Genomic DNA, 21,261 nt, shown 5'->3' on the forward strand with positions numbered 1-21,261 from the left:
TTTCATCTCATGAGTCCCCAACCTAACCTAACCTAACCTAACCTAACTACCTTCCTTTTAACACACACTCTCTCTCCCCCTCCGTCAGTTCGAGCCCAACCTAACCTAACCTAACTACCTTCCTTTTAACACACACTCTCTCTCTCCCCCTTCGTCAGTTCGAGCCCAACCTAGCCTAACCTAACTACCTTCCTTTTAACCCACACTCTCTCTCCCCCTCCGTCAGTTCGAGTCCAACCTAACCTAACCTAACTTCCTTCCTTTTAACACACACTCTCTCTCCCCCTCCGTCAGTTCGAGTCCAACCTAACCTAACCTAACTTCCTTCCTTTTAACACACACTCTCTCTCCCTCCTTCAGTTCGAGTCCAACCTAACCTAACCTAACTACCTTCCTTTTAACACACTCTCCCCCCCTCCGTCAGTTCGAGCCCAACCTAACCTAACCTAACTACCTTCCTTTAAACACTCTCTCTCTCCCCTCCGTCAGTTCGAGCCCAACCTAACCTAACCTAACCTAACCTAACTACCCTCCTTTTAACACACACTCTCTCTCTCCCTCCGTCAGTTCGAGCCGACGAGCATAACCATCAGCAACGACCTCTCCTGCAACGAACCGGGCGCCGTATACGGGTCGGCAGCGTTCTGGACCATGGAGGCGGTGTCCATCGTCGGTATCGTGCTCACCATCATCCACCTCAGCAAGTGCACGGTGGGGGTGGTGTCCGAGAACTTTGATGTGAGTACTAGGTGGCTGAGGAGGATAGGGGATAGGGGGTGGTGGGTGAAGGGGTGTGAGGGAGTGAAAGTGTGGTGGGTGAAAGAGTTGAAAGGTGCTGGGTGAGGGAATGAAAGGGTTTGGGCGGTGGGTGGTGGCCGAGAACTTTGACGTGAGTACTGGATGGGTGAGGAGGGTGGTGGGTGGTGGGCTAAGGGGTGTGAGGGAGTGAAAGGGTGATGGGTGTAGGAGTTAAAAGGTGCAGGGTGAGGGAGTGGAAGGGGCTGGGCGGGGGAGTTGAGGGGAGTTGTGTGTGGTGGTGTGGGTGTGGAAAGGTTTTTTTTTTGGGGGGGTGAAGGGGTGTGAGGGAGCGAAAGGGTGGTGGGTGTAGGACTTAAAAGGTGCTGGGTGAGGGAGTGGAATTAAGGGTTTGGGGGGAGCGGGGTAGTTGAGGGGAGTTGTGTGTGGGTGGAAAGTGTTTTTTTTTTTTTTTTTTACAGGGAAGGAGTGAAAGGGTGGGTGTTGGAGTTAAAAGATGCTGGATGAGGGAGTGGAATTAAGGGTTTGGGGGGGAGCGGGGTAGTTGAGGGGAGTTGTGTGTGGTGTGGGAGTGGAGAGTTTTTTTTTTTACAGAGAAGGAGTGAAAGGGTGGTGGGTGTAGGAGATGAAAGATGCTGGATGAGGGAGTGGAATTAAGGGTTTGGGGAAGGGAGCGGGGTAGTTGAGGGGAGTTGTGTGTGTGGTGTGGGAGTGGAGAGTTTTTTTTTCCAGAGAAGGAGACAGTTCAAGGGCGTGAAAAAAAAAGAAAACAATAGTGAAAAAAAAAAAGCCCGCTACTTACTGCTCATGAATAGAGAGTACAGAGGAGTGGCCAAAAGAGAGAAAGGAGTATACTGGAAAGGGAGAGTTTGTATGTTTGTTTCTGTAGGGTAATGGTGGGGATGTGTATGTGTGTGTTTGTGTGTATGTGTGTATGTTAGGTGGATGTGTGGGCGAGTGGATGGTGGGGGGTGGGGGGGGGAGCGTTTGTTGTTTCATCTTTCATTTTTTTTTCTTTTTTTTACAGCAAAGGAGTCAGTTCAGGGGCATAAAAAAAGAGAAAAATCTGAAAAAAAAGCTCGCTACTCACGTCTTCATATTTTTTCATCGCGTGTGTCATACTTTCCCTCTATCTCACTTACATTTCTTTTGCTTCTCTTCCTCTTTGTATACCCCATTCTTAATTTCCTTTCTATATCCTCTTGCATTTCTTCATCCTATCCTCCTATCCTTCTTTCTGTTCTTATATCCCTCGTGTTAACTGTCTTTCATCTCTCTCTCATTTCCTTTTCCTTTCTCCTTTTCTCTGTCCTTTTTCTTACCCTTCCTTCACTTCCTTATGCTTATCCTTCCTTATCCTTCCTTCACTTCCTTATCCTTCCTTCCTTCACTTCCTTCACTTCCTTATGCTTATCCTTCCTTCACTTTCTTATGCTTTCTTTCCTCTCCTTCTTTCATTTTGTATATCCTATTCTTCATTTCCTTTCTATATCCTCTTGCATTTCTTCATTCTACTTTCCTCTCCTTATTTCTCTTTGTATATCCCTCTCGCTAATCGTCTTTCATCTCTCTCTCATTTCCTTCTCCTTTCTCCTTTTCCCTGTCCTTTTTCTTATCCTTCCTTCACTTCCTTATGCTTATCCTTCCTTATCCTTCCTTCACTTCCTTTTCCTTCCTTCCTTCACTTCCTTCACTTCCTTATGCTTATCCTTCCTTCACTTCCTTATGCTCTCTTTCCTCTCCTTCTTTCACTTTGTATATCCTATTCTTCATTTCCTTTCTATATCCTCTTTCACTTCTTCATCCTGCTTTCCTTTCCTTCTTTCTCTTTTTATATCCCTCTTGTTGACCGTCTTTCAACTGTATCTCATTTCCTTCTCCTTTCTCCTTTTCTCTCTCCCTTTTCTTATCTTTCCTTCACTTTCTTATGCTCTCTTTCCTTTCCTTCTAACCTTTGTGCCTCAATCTCATTTACTTTTTTCCTTAGATCGAATCCTCTCCACAATATCCCTTCTTCGTGTCCTCTCCCAATCCTTCCTTTGCTCTTCTTTATTCCCTTTTTCCTGTCCTCTCTGTATCCTTCCCTTACACCACTTCATCCTCCTTCCAGCCTGAGACCATACCCAGCTTCAACTTCAGCGACATATCCTTGGGCCTCCTGAAGGACTTCGACTACCAAGTGATAAAGGAGGATGGGCAGTTCTCCTTCGTCAAGACCAAGGTGGCGCGACTCCTGGAGAACCTGAAGGACGAGGAGGAGGCGAATATCAAGGCAAAGGAGGACGCCAGGAAGAAGGAGGAGACAAGGAGGAGGCTGAAGGAGGAGGAGGAGCTGGTGACGAGGTGGAGGGAGGAGGCGTCAGCGGGTTTGGCCTTTCATAACCAGACCGAGGGCCACCTGTTGATTAGGAAACGCAGACAGGTGGTTAATGTACGGATTCCTACCTTGCTGGGACACGTGGGAGGTGGGTCTGTGTGTTTGTTTGTTGGTGGGGGTGGAGCGAGGGAGGGTGGGGGGGTGAGGGGGGGAAGATGAGTCTAAAAAATGGACATCATGAGTCAGGCTTGTGTGTGTGTGTGTGTGTGTGTGTGTGTGTGTGTGGGGGGGCTGTAGGAAGTTGACAGCCCACCTGCACACACACACACACACACACACACACACACAGGATGAGATAAGATGAGCCTTCTATCCCCCCTCCCCGCCCCCTTCCTCCCCCAATTCCCCCTCCCCCTTTACCCCTGACCCTTTCTACTCCCCTCCCCCCTTTACCCCCCTCCACCTTCATCCCCTTCCCTCCTAAAAAGCCGTTAAGCGAGTATTCTTTAAGATGCGGCTGAGGAGGGACAAAAACTGGCCTGTCAGAGTCATCCCTAAAACCGCTATTTGGTTCCCAGGCTCTTCTTTCATGGAGGAGGGGGGGGGACGGAGGAGGGAGGAGGGGGGTAGTTTATTTATTTGTTTTTACGTGTCTGTGTCTCTCTTTCTAACCTGTCTTCGTTAAACCCGTTATGTCTTCCTTGTGGCTGCTTCCTCATTTGGTTGTGTTTAATTAAAGACCCTTGTGCTGTCTTTTTTTATTATTTTTGTTTACTTGTTTACTCATTTTTGTGTATATGTGTTTGCGTATTTATTTATTTCGTGATAATGTTTAGGAATGCTGTGCTCTTAATTACAACTTGACTTCATATTCTTCCTCTCAAGCATATTATTATTTTTTATTATTTTATCTTATCCTTCATACTTTTTATTTTTATTATTTTTTGGGGGGGGTTCATCTTTTTTGGCATTCCTTTCAAATATTTCTCTTTTCCATTATCTTTTCCTTTTCCAATCCATCACAACATTTTTTCATTATTTTATCTTATCCTTCAAACTTTTTATTTTTATTATTTTGGGGGGGGGTTCATCTTTTTTGGCATTCCTTTCAAACATTTCTCTTTTCCATTATATTTTCCTTTTCCAATCCATCACAACATTTTTTTCATTATTTTATTTCACCTTCCAAACGGTTTAATAATTGACATCATTACTGTAGGCACTCACTTGTTAATTTCCCTTCGTTCCAAACACCTCACTCCATCTTCCATTCCTCCTTGTCTCCTTAACTGACACCATTACTGTATGCACTCCATTATTTACTTCCCTTCGTTCCAAACACTTCACTTCATTTTCCTTTCCTCTCCTTCAAGCTCCTCACAACCCCTGACTGACATCCTCTCTTTTCTCCCCTTTTTTGTCCATCGCTTTGCTCCGCTACTGTGACGCCCAGGTGGTGACGAGGCCCCGCGCGACACCTGCCCCCGCGCGGAGGTGCTGGTGGACGACGAATGCTACCAGGTGCTGACACAGGGCCCGTGCGACGACGAGGAGGTGGTGCTGATCGACCCGGACACGAGGAGGGTGAGTCAGGGGAGGGGAGGTTATGGCTGGTATTAAAAGACACCTTCGCTTCTCACATCAACAATTTCTAAAGGTCAAAGAGGGGGTCAGTCGCGTTCTAATGAGTGTTTCCTTAGGTTCACGGTACAGAAGAAGGGTCAAACTACCACCAGGGTCATAAAACTACTACTGGAAATGCCCAAAACTCCTACGCAAGCCTTGTCAAATATGCGTTCTTAGGCGGTGAAATGTCTTATGATACGACCCATAGTATGTCTTCCTAATGTGCTCTCCTCCCGAAATTGACCCCTCTTTCGGCCACCTCTTTTGGTTCTTTTTAGGAGCAGCGAGTAGCGGGCTTTTTTTGTTATTATTGTTTCTTTTTTTTGTGCCCTTGAGCTGTTTCCTTTGTTGTAAAAAAAAAAAAAAAAAGCGCCGGTAGGGTCTCTTGAGGGGCTTAGTGAATGGCCTTAATCAGTAGGTGGTGCGGGGGAATTGCATTTTTTATTAATGGCTGTTATGACATATATGACTTGCTTGGCCCATGCCGTCCCCAGGTGCTCCTCTTGACCGAAGTCGCTGAAGTAAGGGTTTTCAAGGATGAAAGCGATGGGGAGGGATGGGGAATGATGGGGAGTGATGGGAAGCGATGATTAGCGATAGAAAGGAATGAGAAGTGATTGAGGAGTAGTGGGAAGTGGTGAGGTGAAATGGGAAGTGATGAGGAGCAATAGAAATGGATGAGAAATGATGGAGAGTGATGACAAATGATGGGTTCATATTCTTTATAACACTTTTTACGACTGACTTTATGATCTGTCAACTTAACTGTGAAAACCCAACACTTCAAGCTAACTCATTCCCAAAAGTGTAATTAAAAAGCCAAACTAACCCCATAACTAACACGACGCTTAAATAATCTGGCGTGTGCTTCCCGTGGAGTGCGCTGACCTTGTGTTCCTCTGGTTCCTGACGCTCCCTCTCGTTCCAGGGTTTCTGCGGCCCGCGCCTGTGCCCGCTCGACAAGGTGTTCCTCTTCTCCGACCAGATGTGTCACGACCCCCTGGAGTACGGCTTGTGTCCCCGTGAGTGTGCTGGAGGGGAGGGGCGAGGAGGGGAGGGGGAAGGAGAGATGGAATGTGAAGGGATTGGAAGGGGAGGGGAGGGACGGGAGGGGAAAGGTGAGGAGGGGTGGGGAGGGATGGAGGAGAGGGGAGGGGATTGGAAGGGGAGGAGGAGAAGAGATGGGATGTGAAGGGATTGGGAGGGGAGGGAAGGGAGGGGAAGGGTGAGGAGGGGTGGGGAGGGATGGAGGGGAGGGGAAGGGAGGGGAAGGGATTGGAAGGGGAGGGAAGGGACATCATATCACCACATTTCATCACCAAATCTTGATATCAACACCACTATCACCACCATTATCCCACTCACCACCAATCATCACCACCACTACCACCACCATTATCCCACTCACCACCAATCATCACCACCACTACCACCACCCACTTATACAACCACTTATACAACCACACATCCTCACCACTATCCATAACACCATCACCACCACCCCTTCATCACCACTACCAACTTGTCGCCGTTACTACCAACACCCACATCACTATCTATTACACAACACCACCACCATCACCACCACCACCCCTTCATCATCACTACATTATCATCACTACCAACTTATCGCCATTACTATCTACACCCACATCACACCCACCCACATCACTATCACCAACACACCACCACCACCACCACCACCACTGACGCACCACCCTTGCCTCCCCCAGCGGGCCGCCAGCTCTTCTCCAACAGCTTCGGCACGCCCGTGTGTGGCTGCCCCGACGGAACATACGAGGAGGAGGACGACCTGGACGAGGACGTGTGCGAGCCCGTGCTGGGACACAACGACTGCCCGCCCGGACAGGTAAACGGGGGGGGGGGGCATAGGAAAGAGGTGGGGGGGGGAGCATAGGAAAGGGGGTGTTGTTGTGTTTGAAGCTCTCCCGCACTAATAGATGTCAGGCAGTTATTGCAGACTCGAAGACCAATGACAGCTAAACTTTTTTGTCGTTTTGTCTTATCTGTTTTTTTTGTTTTGTCTTCGTTATGTAGTTTTTTTTGTTTGCTTTTGCCTGTCTTTTTTGTTTTGTCTTCGTTATGTATAGTTTTTTTTTTGTCTGCTTTTGCCTGTCTCTTTTTTTTTGTCTTCATTGCTGCTTTTTTGTCTGTTTATTATCTGTTTGTCTTCTTCTCTTCATTATATTTTCTTTTTGTCTCCTTTTGCCTGTTTTTTTTTTGTCTTCATTGTATTGCCTTTTGTCTGTTTTTTTCTGTTTGTCTTTTTCTCTTCATTATATTGTCTTTTTTACCTAATTTTGTCTTGGCATTATTGTCTTTTTTTGTCTTTTTGTCGATCTTCAGTGTACTCTCTCTCTCTCCCTTACAAATAAATATCAGTCAGTCATTGTGAACTCTCAGACCAATAACTTCTTTCAATCTTTTTTCGCTTTGTTGTATTCCATGATGCGTTGTGTTTAAAGACCCCCGTTGTCTTTTTTATTATTTTGTTTACTTGTTTATTCTTTTTTGTGTATTTATCTATCTATCTATCTGTCTATCTATTCATCTTCCACTCAGGCATATTTTTTTTCATTACTTTATCTTATCCTTCAAACTTTTTATTTTTATTATTTTCTGGTTCATCTTTTTGGCATTCATTTATTTTCCAACTTAAAAAACAATACAAATCATACTAAAAGTTTTCATTCAATTACCAACTTAAAAAACAATAACAGCTTTTAATCTTTTCGACGTTTGTTATAAGTATTCCAAGCTCTCCCATCCTTACTAAGAGACGTCACTCAGTATTACCAACTAAAAGATCAACAGTTTTTACTTTTGTGTTTTCACTTTTGCTGTATTCCAAGCTTCCTTCCCATCACTTTCCATTGGTTCACATCACTTCTCACCGCTTCCCATCACTTCCCATCACTCTCTGTCACTTGTCATCACTTCCCATCCCTTCCCATCGTTTTCCAGCACCTCCTATCACATCCCATCACCCCCAATCGCTTCCCATTACCCCTCATCTTTTCCTATCACTTCCCATCACTCTCCGTCACTTCCCATCACTCCTCCATCGCTCCCCATCACTTCCCATAATTTCCCATCCCTCTCCATCGCTTCCCATCGCCTCCCTTTGCTTCCCATCACTTTCCATTGGTTCACATCACTTCTCAAAGCTCCCCATCACTTCCCATCGTTTTCCAGCACCTCCTATCACATCCCATCACCCCCAATCGCTTCCCATTACCCCTCATCTTTTCCCATCACTCTCCGTCACTTCCCATCCCTTCCCATCGTTTTCCAGCACCTCCTATCACATCCCATCACCCCCAATCGCTTCCCACACCCCGCATCTTTTCCCATCACTTCCCATCACTCTCCGTCACTCCCCATCCCTTCCCATCGTTTTCCAGCACCTCCTATCACATTCCATCACCCCCAATCGCTTCCCATTACCCCTCATCTTTTCCCATCACTCTCCGTCACTCCCCATCCCTTCCCATCACTCTCCGTCACTCCCCATCCCTTCCCACCGTTTTCCAGCACCTCCTATCGCATCCCATCACCCCCCAATCGCTTCCCATTAGGCATTACCCCTTATCCTTTCCCATCACTTCCCATCACCAACTCTGAGAACAACGCCCGGCTGTAAACTGTTTGTCACCCTCGTTGAGTTCCACATACTTCATATCCAGTTACTTTTATTTCATAGCCTGATTTCGAAATGGTATTACTGACAGAGAAAGTTTTGATATGTTGGGTGATGTCACTAACCAGTATATGCAGTTCATAGAAAACTTATTAGGAGAGGAGTCTGGCTGACCTGTAGTGTTGGAACGGATGTCAAGGGGAACGGCCTAGAATGAACGGCCTAGAATGAACGGCCTAGAATGGGAGTGCTTTTAATGTGGGCAGAGCAAGTTCAAGTGTGTGGGAGAGGTAAAAAGAGTGTCAGGAAAGTGAATTGTGTGTAAGAGGAGAAGGGATGGCGGGCAGGTGAAGTGAGTGGGAGAGGTGAGAAAGTGGGAGGAAAGTGAAGTGAGTGGGAGAGGTGAGAGAGTGGCAGGGAAGTGAAGTGTGTGGGAGAGGTCAGAGCAGCAACAGGTAAAGTGGGAAGAGAAGGTGAGACAGAGAAGTATAAATGGAGCAGACGGGATTAGGAAAGTTGTGCGATAGATGGAGTGCCCTCATCAATTATCTCATTACCACACCTGAACTTACCTCACCTGTGTCCATTACCGCATCTCACCTGTCTCATAATCACGCTTGCCTCATTACCACACCTTAACTTACCTCACCTGTGTTCATTACCGCATCTCACCTGTCTCATTATCACGCTTGCCTCATTACCACACCTTAACTTACCTCACCTGTGTCCATTACCACATCTCACCTGTCTCATAATCACGCTTGCCTCATTACCACACCTTGTCTTACCTGCCTCTTTATCACCTTACTTTACCTGCCTCATTAGCACACCGTACTTAATCTTTCTCATTAGCAAGCCTTACCTTACCTCACCTCACCTGCACTCCTCCATTCCTCAGATGTTCCTTGTTAATTACCTCATTAGCACACCTCACCTCACCTGTATTCTTTCCTCCCTCCGGTGCTCTTCTTAATTACCTCATTACCACACATTACCTTGCCTATGCCTCTTCATTACTCAGGTGTCATTCATTAAGTACCTCATTTACACCTTACCTCACCTGTGTTCCTCCCTCCCCCAGGTGTTCCTCATTCACACCTTACCTGAACTCACCTGTGTTCCTCCTCCCCCAGGTGTTCCTCATTCACACCTTACCTGAACTCACCTGTGTTCCTCCTCCCCCAGGTGTTCCTCATTCACACCTTACCTGAACTCACCTGTGTTCCTCCCTCCCCCCAGGTGTTCCTCATTCACACCTTACCTGAACTCACCTGTGTTCCTCCTCCCCCAGGTGTTCCTCATTCACACCTTACCTGAACTCACCTGTGTTCCTCCCTCCCCCAGGTGTTCCTTATTCACACCTTACCTGACCTCACCTGTGTTCCTCCCTCCCCCAGGTGTTCCTCATTCACACCTTACCTGAACTCACCTGTGTTTCTCCCTCCCCCAGGTGTTCCTCATTCACACCTTACCTGAACTCACCTGTTTCTCCCTTCCAAAGGTGTTCCTCATTCACACCTTACCTGAACTCACCTGTGTTCCTCCTCAGGTGTTCTGGTTCAGTGACTTCAAGAGGCCGGTGGGGTGCCGTCCGGACCCCTGCAAAGGACTCAACCTGAAGCGGACCCGGACAGACCTGCCCTACGTGCCCGCCGTGTATGATGGGAAGTGTTACCAGATCGGCAAGGTGAGTGGCTGATAGGGAGGGGTGGGGAGTGATGGGAATAGGTAGGGAGCAATTGGAAGGGATTTAAAGTGATTGAAGTGATGGGGAATGATAGGAAGAGATGTGGAGTAGGGAGAAGTGATGAAAAGCGATAGGAGTGATGGGAAGCGATGGGGAGTGATGGTAAGCGATGGGGAATGATAGGAAGGGATGTGGAGTAGGGAGAAGTGATGAAAAGCGACAGAAGTGATGGGAAGCGATGGGGAGTGATGGGAAGCAATCTGAAGGGCTGAAACATGATGGGGAGTGGTAGAAAGTGGTGGGATGTTATGGGAAGTGATGGGAAACAATGGATAGTGATGGGAAAAGATGAGGGGTAATGAGAAGCGATAAGATGTGCTTGAAAACGATGGGGAGGGATGGGAAGTGACGGAGAGTGATGGAAAGTGATGGGGAAGCGGTAAGAAGGGATGTGAACCAATGGAAAGTGATGGGAAGGAATGAGAACCAATTGGAGGTGAGAGGAATCAATGGAAAGGGATGGGAAGTGATAGGAAGCGAAGGGAAGTGATGGGAAGCGATGGGAAGGAATGAGAACCAATTGGAGGTGAGAGGAATCAATGGAAAGGGATGGGAAGTGATAGGGGGCGACAGGAAGTGATAGGAAGCGAAGGGAAGTGATGGGAAGCGATGGGAAGGAATAAGAACCAATTGGAGGTGAGAGGAATCAATGGAAAGGGATGGGAAATGATGGGAAGCAGTTGGGAAGGATAAGAATCGATGGGAATTGATGTAAAATGATGGGAACTGATGATAAGTAATTGCGAGTGGTAAGAAATGATGGGAAGAACATCACATTAATCGATTTTTTTCCCTGTCATCTCTTCTTACCTTCACGCTTCTTCTCTTCTAACATCCCCGTCTCTCCCTCTTTCCTCCATACAGTGTCATAACCCCTCCTCCTCTCCCTCACCCCCATTCTATAGTTTTCTTCTGCATTCTCTCTTCTCTCTACTCTATTCAGGAACAGTAAGTAGCGGGCTTTTTTATATATTTTTCTTTACGCCCTTGAACTGTCTCCTTAGCTGTAAAAAAAAAAATCTCTCTCTCTCTCTCTCTCTCTCTCTCTCTCTCTCTCTCTCACAACCTTTCTCTTTGCTACACTCAATCACTCCCATAGTTCTTCCTCCTCCTCTTCCACACTCTTCCATAACACCTCCTTCCTTTCCTCACTGACTTTTATATATTTTCCACTTTCTCTCTCTTTCTGTCACACCCTCACTCCCTTTCTCTTTGCTCCACGGTCAGTCCCATAAGTCTTCCTCCTCCTCCTCTTCCACACTCTTGCATAACACCTCCTCCTTCCTTTCCTCACAGCCTTCTATATATTTTCCACTTTCTCTCTCTCTCTCTCTCTCTCTATATATCTCTATCTATCTCTGGTAATACTGTTTTCCTCCTCCTTTTCTTCTGCAAACAAAGGAAATGTCAATAATTTCTCTCTCTCTCTCTCTCTCTCTCTCTCTCTCTCTCTCTCTCTCTCTCTCTCTCTCTCTCTCTCTCTCTCTCTCTGTAACTCTTTCCCTTCGCTACACAGTCAGTCTCATAACCCCTCCTCTTCCTCCTCCACAGCGACCCTTCTTCTGCAAGTCGGACGAGCTCTACTCCATCAGCTTCGAACAGTTGAAGGGCGTCTGCACCACCCTGGAGGACGCCGGTTTCAAGGTCCTGGACTCCGACGCTCTCAGCTTCCTGGACGCAACCTTCGGGACATCCTCCAACACCCATGCCTACCGCAAGACCCACAAGCCCGCCAGCAAGTCCAAGATCATTACCCCGGCGAGCACGACCCTACTGCGAAGACCTGCTATTGGGGAGGCCGTGATGCATGACGAGGAGGAGGAGGAGAGTGCGAGCCGGCTTTCCATTGGTCAGTCCGCTGTGCCTCGTCGCGGTGGTGAGAACCCGAGCGATAACGAAGTGGAGGGTGAGGACGAGACCACACCGCTGCACACCCATCTCAGTGCTTACTCACCCTCGTACATCACGGTTGGAGGACGCACTGTGACCTTCCTGAACCTGTTTAATGGGTGAGTAAGGGACGGAGGGTAGGAGGGAGGGTAAAAGGGAGTGAAGGAATGAGTGAGTGAGAAAGTTGAGAAAGTGAGAGAGAGAGAGAGAGAGAGAGAGAGAGAGAGAGAGAGAGAGAGAGAGAGAGAGAGAGAGAGAGAGAGAGAGAGAGAGAGAGAGAGAGAGAGAGAGAGAGAGAAAAGTGAGGGAGTAAGGGGAAAATAAGTGAGTGAGAGAGAAGGGGAAAGAAAGAGAGGGAGAGAAAGAATGAAAAGTGAGGGAAGGAGAGAGTTGTGTTCGTGTGTGAGGGGGGCAAGGGCTACTTTCTGCTACTTTCATCTTTTTTTAGCTTTATATAATTTTTTCCTTCTTTTTTCTTTTTTCCTCCTCCTTTTCTTTCCTCTTCAACTCATCTTCCCTTCCCTTACTTTCCTCCTCTTTCATTCTCTTCCCTTTTTCCCACTTTGGCCTCTTCATTTCTCCCCTTCCCTTCCTCCCCTTCCCTCCCTCCCCTTCCCTTCCTTCACTCCTCCCTTCCTTCGTCCATTCCTTCCTTTCCCATCACGCCATCCCACCCCAGCCTTACCCATCACTACCCATCACCACGCCAACCTCACCCACCAATACCCCATCACCATAGACTCCCCCACCACCCATCATCACCCATCACTTACCCATTCCCCCACCCAATCACCACCTCAGCCTTACCCATCACAACACCCCACTGACCCATTCCCCCATTCCCTCTCCCCCAGGTTGCAGCCCCACAGCCGCCATCGCCGCGCCCCCCTCCCCTTCGTGTCCCCCGGCAATGTGTTCGAACCCGGTCTCTCAGCGTGCAGGGCCGGAGCCAAGAGGGACGGGAACGCCAAGTGCAGGGAGACGTGAGTATTGGGGGGGGAAGAGGAGGAGGAGGAGGAGGAGAGGCACAGGGGAAGGTCGAGAAAGGTGTAAAGACAGGAGGGAGAAATTTTGGAGGAGGAGGAGAAGGAGTAGGAGGAAGAGGGAAGTGGCAGAGAGGGATAAAGACAGAAAGAAATTATGATTAGGAAGAGGAAGAAGAGGAGGAGGAGGAGGAGGAGGTATATATGAAAAATAATGATAATGTAAAAAGACAAAGATGAAAAAGGAGAACAAGGAGGAGGAGGAGAAGGAAGTGGAAGAAAGGAGTAAAGACAGGAGAGGAGAAGAAGAAGAGGAGAAAGAGGAAGAGGAGGAAATTAAGTAAGAGAAGAAGAGAAGAAGAAAAGTACTCACCATTATCATTACTACTATCATCGTCATCATCATCACCACCATTATTACCTCACTGACCTTTGACCTCCCCCCAGGGTACTCCCGAGCCGCTACCCCCCTTCAAGACGCCGCCGCTCCGTGCCCCCCGTGCCCTCCCACCCCGCCTGCCCGCAAGTGAGTAAAAAAAAAAGAAAGATATGTAGAAAACGGTATTAAGTAGAAGTTATCAAAGTTACCCTTAAAATAGACTGGTTGATTCCGTTTTCTATGTTGAGAGTTTGGTAGATATTGTTATTATTAGTATTAGTGGTAGTAGTTTTGTAGTAGTAGTAGTAGTAGTAGTAGTAGTAGTAGTAGTAGTAGTAGTTTTCGTATAGTAGTGATTGATTGATTGATAGTTTATTGTTAGCAGTAATAGTTGTTGTTTTTGTTATTGTAGAAGATAGTAATAGTAGTAGTAGTTCTTATTGTCATTGTGGTACTAATAACAGATTCTTTGTAATTATAATAGTAGCAATAGCATACCAGTAGTAGTAGTAGTAGTAGTAGTAGTAGTAGTTTTAATAGTATCACCACCACGACCAGTAATAGTAGCAGTAGTAGCAACAATAATAATAATAGTAGCAGTAGTAGCAATAGTAGCACCACCACCCTCACTCTCGCCCGTTCCCTCCCTCACCCCACTTCCCTCACCACGCAGGGCACTTTCCGGGACCTGAAGCGCCAGTGCACGGCCAGCAAGGGCAACATCGCGTCCTCCATCAACGCTCTGGGCCTCGGCTAAGCTTGTGAGGCCGTAGCGAGGCGTGGCGAGGCGGTACATGGCGTGGCGAGGCTTGGCAAGGGAAGGACAAGAGTAAGCGGTTGTAAGAGCTGGGAAAGAAAGAAGATCGAAAGTGAAATGGAAGGGAAAGAATAGGAAGGACTAGGGAGATGAAGGGACACAGTAGGAGGCATGGCGAAGAAAGGGGAAGGAACAGGAAGGTTTTAAGAGCTGGGAAAAAGAATAGGAAGCAAAATAGAGATGAGGGAAAGAAAGAAGATCGAAAGTGAAATGGAAGGGAAAGAATAGGAAGGACTAGGGAGATGAAGGGACACAGTAGGAGGCATGGCGAAGAAAGGGGAAGGAAGAGGAAGGTTTTAAGAGCTGGGAAAAAGAATAGGAAGCAAAATAGAGATGAGGGAAAGAAAGAAGATCGAAAGTGAAATGGAAGGGAAAGAATAGGAAGGACTAGGAAGATGAAGGGACACAGTAGGAGGCATGGCGAAGAAAGGGGAAGAAGCAGGAAGGTTTTAAGAGTGGGAAAAATAATAGGAAGCAAAATAGAGATGAGGGAAAGAAAGAAGATCGAAAGTGAAATGGAAGGGAAAGAATAGGAAGGACTAGGGAGATGAAGGGACACAGTAGGAGGCATGGCGAAGAAAGGGGAAGAAGGAGGAAGGTTTTAAGAGCTGGGAAAAAGAATAGGAAGCAAAATAGAGATGAGGGAAAGAAAGGAGCAGGAAGGTTTTAAGAGCTGGGAAAAAGAATAGGAAACAAAATAGAGATGAGGGAAAGAAAGAAGGAGCAGGATGGTTGTCAGGGCATGAGATAGGAATAAGGATAGGAATGTAGGCGATGGGAAAGGAGAGAAAGGAGTTGGAAGACGATGGAAAGGAGTAGAAGGCGTGGGAATGGCAAGGAGAAGAAGAAGGAAAGAGTAGGAATGATTTAAGACCTGGAAAAGTAATAAGAAGGAGAGTGAAGACGAGGGAAAAAGATGGGAAAGAGTAGGAGAGAATAGGGAGGTGAAGGAAGCGAGGAGGAGACTTGGCGAGGCGTGGGGAAGAAGGGGGAGAGAGTAGGAAGGTTGTAAGTGCATGGGAACAGAATAAGGATAGGAGTGAAGACTTGGGAAATGATAAGAAAGACTAGGAAGCGTGGGAAAGTTTGTAGGAGCGTGAGAAAAGACTAGGAGCCGTGGGAAAGTTTGAAAAAGCCTGGGAAAGTTTGTAGGAGCGTGAGAAAAGACTAGGAAGCGTGGGAGAGTTTGTAGGAGCGTGAGAAAAGACTAGGAAGCGTGGGAGAGTTTGTAGGAGCGTGAGAAAAGACTAGGAGCCGTGGGAAAGTTTGAAAAAGCGTGGGAAAGTTTGTAGGGGCGTGGGAAAAGACTAGGAAGCTTGGGAAAGTTTGTAGGAGCGTGGGAAAAGACTAGGAAGCGTGAGAAAGTTTGTAGGAGCGTGGGAAAAGACTAGGAGCCGTGGGAAAGTTTAAAGAAGCGTGGGAAAAGACTAGGAACCGTGGGAAAGTTTGTAGGAATATGAGAAAAGAAGTAGGAAGCGAGGAAAAGTTTGTAGAGGGGTGGGAAAAGACTAGGAAGCGTGGACAAGTTTGTAGGAGCGTGGGAAAAGATTGGCAAGCGTGGGAAAAGACTAGGAGGCGTGGGAAAGTTTGAAAAAGCGTGGGAAAAGATAAGGAACCGTGGGAAAGTTTTTAGGGATATGGGAAAATATTAGGAAGCGTGGGAAAAGACTAAGAAGCGTGGGAAAAGATTAAGCAGCGTGAGAAAGTTAGCTGAATCGCCTTCCCTCACCTTCCTTTCCTCTTTTCCTCCTTTTTTCCTCTCCTTCTTATATTAACAAGAGGAGAAGAAGAAGGAGAAGTAAAAGGAGGAGAACAGAGGAAAGAGTAATGGTTGAATTTCTCCTTTCTTCTCTTCCTCTTTCTCCTCTCCTTTCTTATCTTCTTCTTCCTCTTAGATTGATACGAGAAGGAGGCAGAGGAAGAGGCGAAGGAGGGAAAGAAGGAGCAGGAAAGAGGAAAAAGTAAAAATAGTGGAAGAAAGAGGAAGAAGATGAGGAAGAGTAGGAGGAGGTAAAGAAAGAAGAGGGAGAACAGGAAGAAGAGAAAAAAGAAAGAGGAGAAAGAAGAGGAAGATTAGAAAGAGTGGAAAAGGAGAAAGGCAGAGTAGGAAAAGGAGGAGGAATAGAAGAAAGAGAGAAAAGAGGAATAGGAAGAGTAGGAGGATGAGAACAAAGAGGAGGAAGACTAGGAACGGTAGGAGGAGGAGGAGGAGGAGGAGGAAGCGTAGAAAGAGGAAAAAAAAAAAAAAGCCAGCCAGCCAGCCATAAAGCCACGTACACAAACAAACAAACAAACGAACAAACAAAAACATCATGTATATAATATTGCTTCACACACACACACACACACACACACACACACACACACACACACACACACACACCGCAGCGCCCATCCACTCTCCGTTACCCTCCACCTTGAGAGAGAGAGAGAGAGAGAGAGAGAGAGAGAGAGAGAGAGAGAGAGAGAGAGAGAGAGAGAGAGAGAGAGAGAGAGAGAGAGGACCAAAGTGATAAAAGAAAGAAAAAAAGAAAGATTAAAGTAAAGAAAGAAGATGATTAAGAAAGAATGTGATAAGATAAAGAAAAAGTGATTGAAGAAAGATAATGAAATAGAGAGAGAGAGAACAAGAGAGTGAGTGAAAGAAAGGGAGATGGCGTGAGAAAGAAGGAGAGAGACAGAAAAATACCAAATAAAGAATAAAGTGAGATAGAGAAAGAGAAGGAATGAAATAAAAGAAGAAAAAAAGGAAGAGAAGATGAGAAAAAATAACAAAAAAAGAATGAAGTGAAATAGAGAAAGAAAGAAAGAAAGAATAAGAAAGAAAAGAAGAGAAAAATACCAAAAAAATAACAAAATGAGAGATAGAGAAAGAAAGAAAGAAAGAAAAGAAAGAAACGAAAGACCGAAAAACTATACCAAAAAAAGAACGAAGAAAGAGATAGAGAGAGGGAAAGAAAGAATAAAAACAGAAAGAAAGCACCAACCCATTTTCTTTCATGTCAGTGTTTCCGTTTTCTTTCTCTTGAGGTGAGGGATAACTGGAGTATTTTTTCCTTTTATTATTATTATCTTCTTTATGTTCTTCCTTTTAGTTTTAATGGTTTGTCTTTGTATTGCCAACTTGTATTACGTAAGGCGAGCGTGTATATTGTATGTGTGTGTGTGTGTGTGTGTGTGTGTGTGTGTGTGTGTGTGTGTGTGTGTGTGTGTGTAGGGCATTTTCTATTGATTTTTTGCCATAGCTATATTTTAAGAGAGAGAGAGAGAGAGAGAGAGAGAGAGAGAGAGAGAGAGAGAGAGAGAGAGAGAGAGAGAGAGAGAGAGAGAGAGAGAGAGAGAGAGAGAGAGAGAGAGAGAGAGATTCAGATATAAACTTCCTGAAAAAATTGGACATATATATGTGTGTGTGTTTGTGTGTGTGTGTGTGAGAGAGAGAGAGAGAGAGAGAGAGAGAGAGAGAGAGAGAGAGAGAGAGAGAGAGAGAGAGAGAGAGAGAGTCACTAGGTTTCCACTTCCTGCCGCATCGTATTAATAATTTTACTTGTGAAGAAAAAAATAAACGCAAAAAACACGCCGCCATGTGTTACCCTAGTTGTGTGCTTTTGTTTGTCCTTCCCTTAGTCTTGTTTGTTTGTTAGTTGTTTATTTTCCCTATTTATTTTTTCCAATCATTTATTCCAACCTTTATTTTTCCTCATGTTAATTTTTTCCATATTTTCTCAGTGTATTTTTCCCACTCTTCATTTTTTTCCCAATCTTCATTTTTCCAAATCTTTCTTTTTCCCAATCTTCATTTCTCCCAATCTTTCTTTTTCCCAATCTTCATTTCTCCCAATCATTCTCCGTGACGCAACTGGTTAGAGTGCTGCACTGCCAGGCTTCACGGCCTGACAGGGCGGCGTTTCGAGCCCGCTCAGGCCGGATCCTTCCCGTTGACTAGGAGTGGTTACTGTCCCCCCTTGAGCAAGGGGGATGGGGTGTGTGGTGTGTGAGGTCCTGGCAGTACCCAGAGATCGACTATAAAGAGCACTTGCTCATGTCGGGAGGGTACCTGCTGGCGATTACGAGTCCAACACGTGATCAGGCCGTGGTGAATCACACACACACACACACACACACACACACACACACACACACACACACTGACAACATTTTCCAGACAAACATGGTTATTATAATCAAACTCACTCGGTACATTCTTTTTTTTTTAATTTTTCATTACATTATTTTTTACATCGTCTCATTAAGTCTCTATAGTAGGAAGCAATTTATGTACAAGCGGACGGAAACTCGTTGTAATTATAGATATTTTCGAAGTAATTATAATGATATGGGAAGGCCACGGGACACGACAATAGTAATAATGATAATAATGATAATGGTAATAACTTTTTCATCGTACAGTAATTATGAAAAATGAAAAAACTATTAAATTCGAGCTAAGATATATGCCATTTTTCACGCTAATCTGATAATGATAATAACACAATAAAATAATGATAATAATAATAATTCACTAAGTAGATTATTTTTCACACACACACACACACACACACACACACACACACACACACACACACAAACACTACCGTCACCATAGTGTCTCTCTCTCTCTCTCTCTCTCTCTCTCTCTCTCTCTCTCTCTCTCTCTAATCGCCTTATCTAACTCCACTACCTGCTGTTCATCCCACCTATAACATCATCATATGGACTTCAACTCTACTTAACAAAACATCTATAACTAACAAAGGCTTCTGGATCTTATATATTGGGAAAGAAACCTCATGAGAACTTCGGTAATTCTTCTTCGTGGCCTTTGAAGGGGATCAGATTATGTGTTCCAAGCGTCTGTCTGAGGATTCGAATCTAAGGCCCATATTCTCAAGCGTTTCAGGTCTCGCACGCGCACATTGGTAAGGCTTTCGTGGAGATTGCTTTGGGTATTTCCATGGGTAGTCTCTTAAGTACTTCGGGGCTCGTACACCCATACACACATACCCCATTTGATAAGACTTTTGTAGAGGTTGTATTGGGTATTTCCATGGGTAGTTTCTCGAATACTTAAGGGCTCATACACCCACATTTGGTAAGGCTTTCGTGGAGATTGCTTTGGGTATTTCCATGGGTAGTCTCTTAAGTACTTCGGGGCTCGTACACCCATACACACATACCCCATTTGATAAGACTTTCGTAGAGGTTGTGTTAGTGTTTCCATGGGTAGTTTCTTAAATAGTCAAGGGCTCATACACCCACATTTGATAAGACTTTTGTAGAGGTTGTTTTGGGTATTTCCATGGGTAGTTTCTCAAATATTTAAAGGCTCATACATCCACATTTGATAAGACTTTTGTAGAGGTTGTATTGGGTATTTCCATGGCTAGTTTCTCGAATACTTAAGGGCTCATACACCCACATTTGATAAGACTTTTGTAGAGGTTGTGTTGGGTATTTCCATGGGTAGTTTCTCAAATAGTCAAGGGCTCATACACCCACATTTGGTAAGGCTTTTGTGGAGATTGCTTTGAGTATTTCCATGGGTAGTCTATTTGATAAGACTTTTTCAGAGGTTGTGTTAGTGTTTCCATGGGTAGTTTCTTAAATAGTCAAGGGCTCATACACCCACATTTGATAAGACTTTTGTAGAGGTTATATTGGGTATTTCCATGGGTAGTTTCTCGAATACTTAAGGGCTCATACACCCACATTTGGTAAGGCTTTCGTGGAGATTGCTTTGGGTATTTCCATGGGTAGTCTCTGTACACCCATACACACATACCCCATTTGATAAGACTTTCGTAGAGGTTGTGTTAGTGTTTCCATGGGTAGTTTCTCAAATACTCAAGGGCTCATACACCCACATTTGATAAGACTTTTGTAGAGGTTGTTTTGGGTATTTCCATGGGTAGTTTCTCAAATATTTAAGGGCTCATACACCCACATTTGATAAGACTTTTGTAGAGGTTGTGTTGGGTATTTCCATGGGTAGTTTCTCAAATTGTCAAGGGCTCATACACCCACATTTGGTAAGGCTTTCGTAGAGGTTGTGTTGGGTATTTCCATGGGTAGTTTTTCAAATTGTCAAGGGCTCATACACCCACATTTGGTAAGGCTTTCGTAGAGGTTGTGTTGGGTATTTCCATGGGTAGTTTCTCAAATAGTCAAGGGCTCATACACCCACATTTGATAAGACTTTTGTAGAGGTTGTTTTGGGTATTTTCATGGGTAGTTTCTCAAATACTCGAAGACTCATACACCCACATTAGGTAAGACTTTTGTGGAGATTGTTTTGAGTACTTCCATGGGTAGTTTCTCAAATACTCAAGGGCTCATACACCCACATTTGATCAAACTTTCGTGGAGATTGCTTTGAGTATCTCCATGGGTAGTTTCTTAAATACTCAAGGGCTCATACACCCACATTTAATAAGACTTTCGTGGAGATTGTGTTGGGTATTTCCATGGGTAGTTTCTTAAATACTCAAGGACTCATACACCCACATTTGATAAAACTTTCGTGGAGATTGCTTTGAGTATCTCCATGGGTAGTTTCTTAAATACTCAAGGGCTCATACACCCACATTTGATAAGACTTTCCTAGAGGTTGTGTTGGGTATTTCCATGGGTAGTTTCTCGAATACTTAAGGGCTCATACACCCACATTTGATAAGACTTTTGTAGGGGTTGTCTTGGGTATTTTCATGGGTAGTTTCTCAAATACTCGAAGACTCATACGCCCACATTAGGTAAGACTTTTGTGGAGATTGTTTTGAGTACTTCAATGGGTAGTTTCTCAAATACTCAAGGGCTCATACACCCACATTTGATCAAACTTTCGTGGAGATTGCTTTGAGTATCTCCATGGGTAGTTTCTTAAATACTCAAGGGCTCATACACATGCATTTGATAAGACTTTCCTAGAGGTTGTGTTGGGTATTTCCATGGGTAGTTTCTCAAATAGTCAAGGGCTCATACACCCACATTAGGTAAGACTTTTGTGGAGATTGCTTTGGGTATTTTCATTTATAGTTTCTCAAATACTCAAGGCTCATACACCCACATTTGATAAGACTTTTGTAGAGGTT

General features: G+C 45.2%; 1 protein-coding gene and 1 long non-coding RNA gene across 11 annotated transcripts in view; both read left to right on the forward strand.

The window, feature by feature from the left end:
- LOC126999284 (uncharacterized) overlaps nt 1–16,665 on the forward strand; it is a 54,209-nt gene extending 37,544 nt beyond the window's left edge. For 3 of the 10 annotated variants that reach the window (XM_050861691.1, XM_050861692.1, XM_050861693.1), the window contains 10 exons: nt 568–738; nt 2,867–3,221; nt 4,527–4,657; nt 5,628–5,721; nt 6,433–6,569; nt 9,910–10,047; nt 11,659–12,116; nt 12,852–12,980; nt 13,428–13,506; nt 14,033–16,665. In XM_050861691.1, coding sequence (XP_050717648.1) covers nt 568–738; nt 2,867–3,221; nt 4,527–4,657; nt 5,628–5,721; nt 6,433–6,569; nt 9,910–10,047; nt 11,659–12,116; nt 12,852–12,980; nt 13,428–13,506; nt 14,033–14,116 — 1,776 coding nt within the window. In that variant the 3' untranslated portion in view covers nt 14,117–16,665. The remainder of the gene's footprint in view (nt 1–567; nt 739–2,866; nt 3,222–4,526; nt 4,658–5,627; nt 5,722–6,432; nt 6,570–9,909; nt 10,048–11,658; nt 12,117–12,851; nt 12,981–13,427; nt 13,507–14,032) is intronic. The other 7 variants (XR_007753205.1, XR_007753206.1, XR_007753207.1 and 4 more) reach the window with 7 other exon arrangements.
- Nucleotides 16,666–19,935: 3,270 nt separating this feature from the next.
- On the forward strand, nt 19,936–20,693 carry LOC126999286 (uncharacterized). The gene is made up of 3 exons (XR_007753210.1): nt 19,936–19,980; nt 20,140–20,219; nt 20,300–20,693. It is a non-coding gene; the product is annotated as an uncharacterized LOC126999286 (long non-coding RNA).
- Nucleotides 20,694–21,261: the final 568 nt, after the last annotated feature.

The sequence above is a fragment of the Eriocheir sinensis genome, chromosome 16 (genome assembly GCF_024679095.1).
Source record: "Eriocheir sinensis breed Jianghai 21 chromosome 16, ASM2467909v1, whole genome shotgun sequence".
NCBI lineage: Eukaryota > Metazoa > Arthropoda > Malacostraca > Decapoda > Varunidae > Eriocheir > Eriocheir sinensis.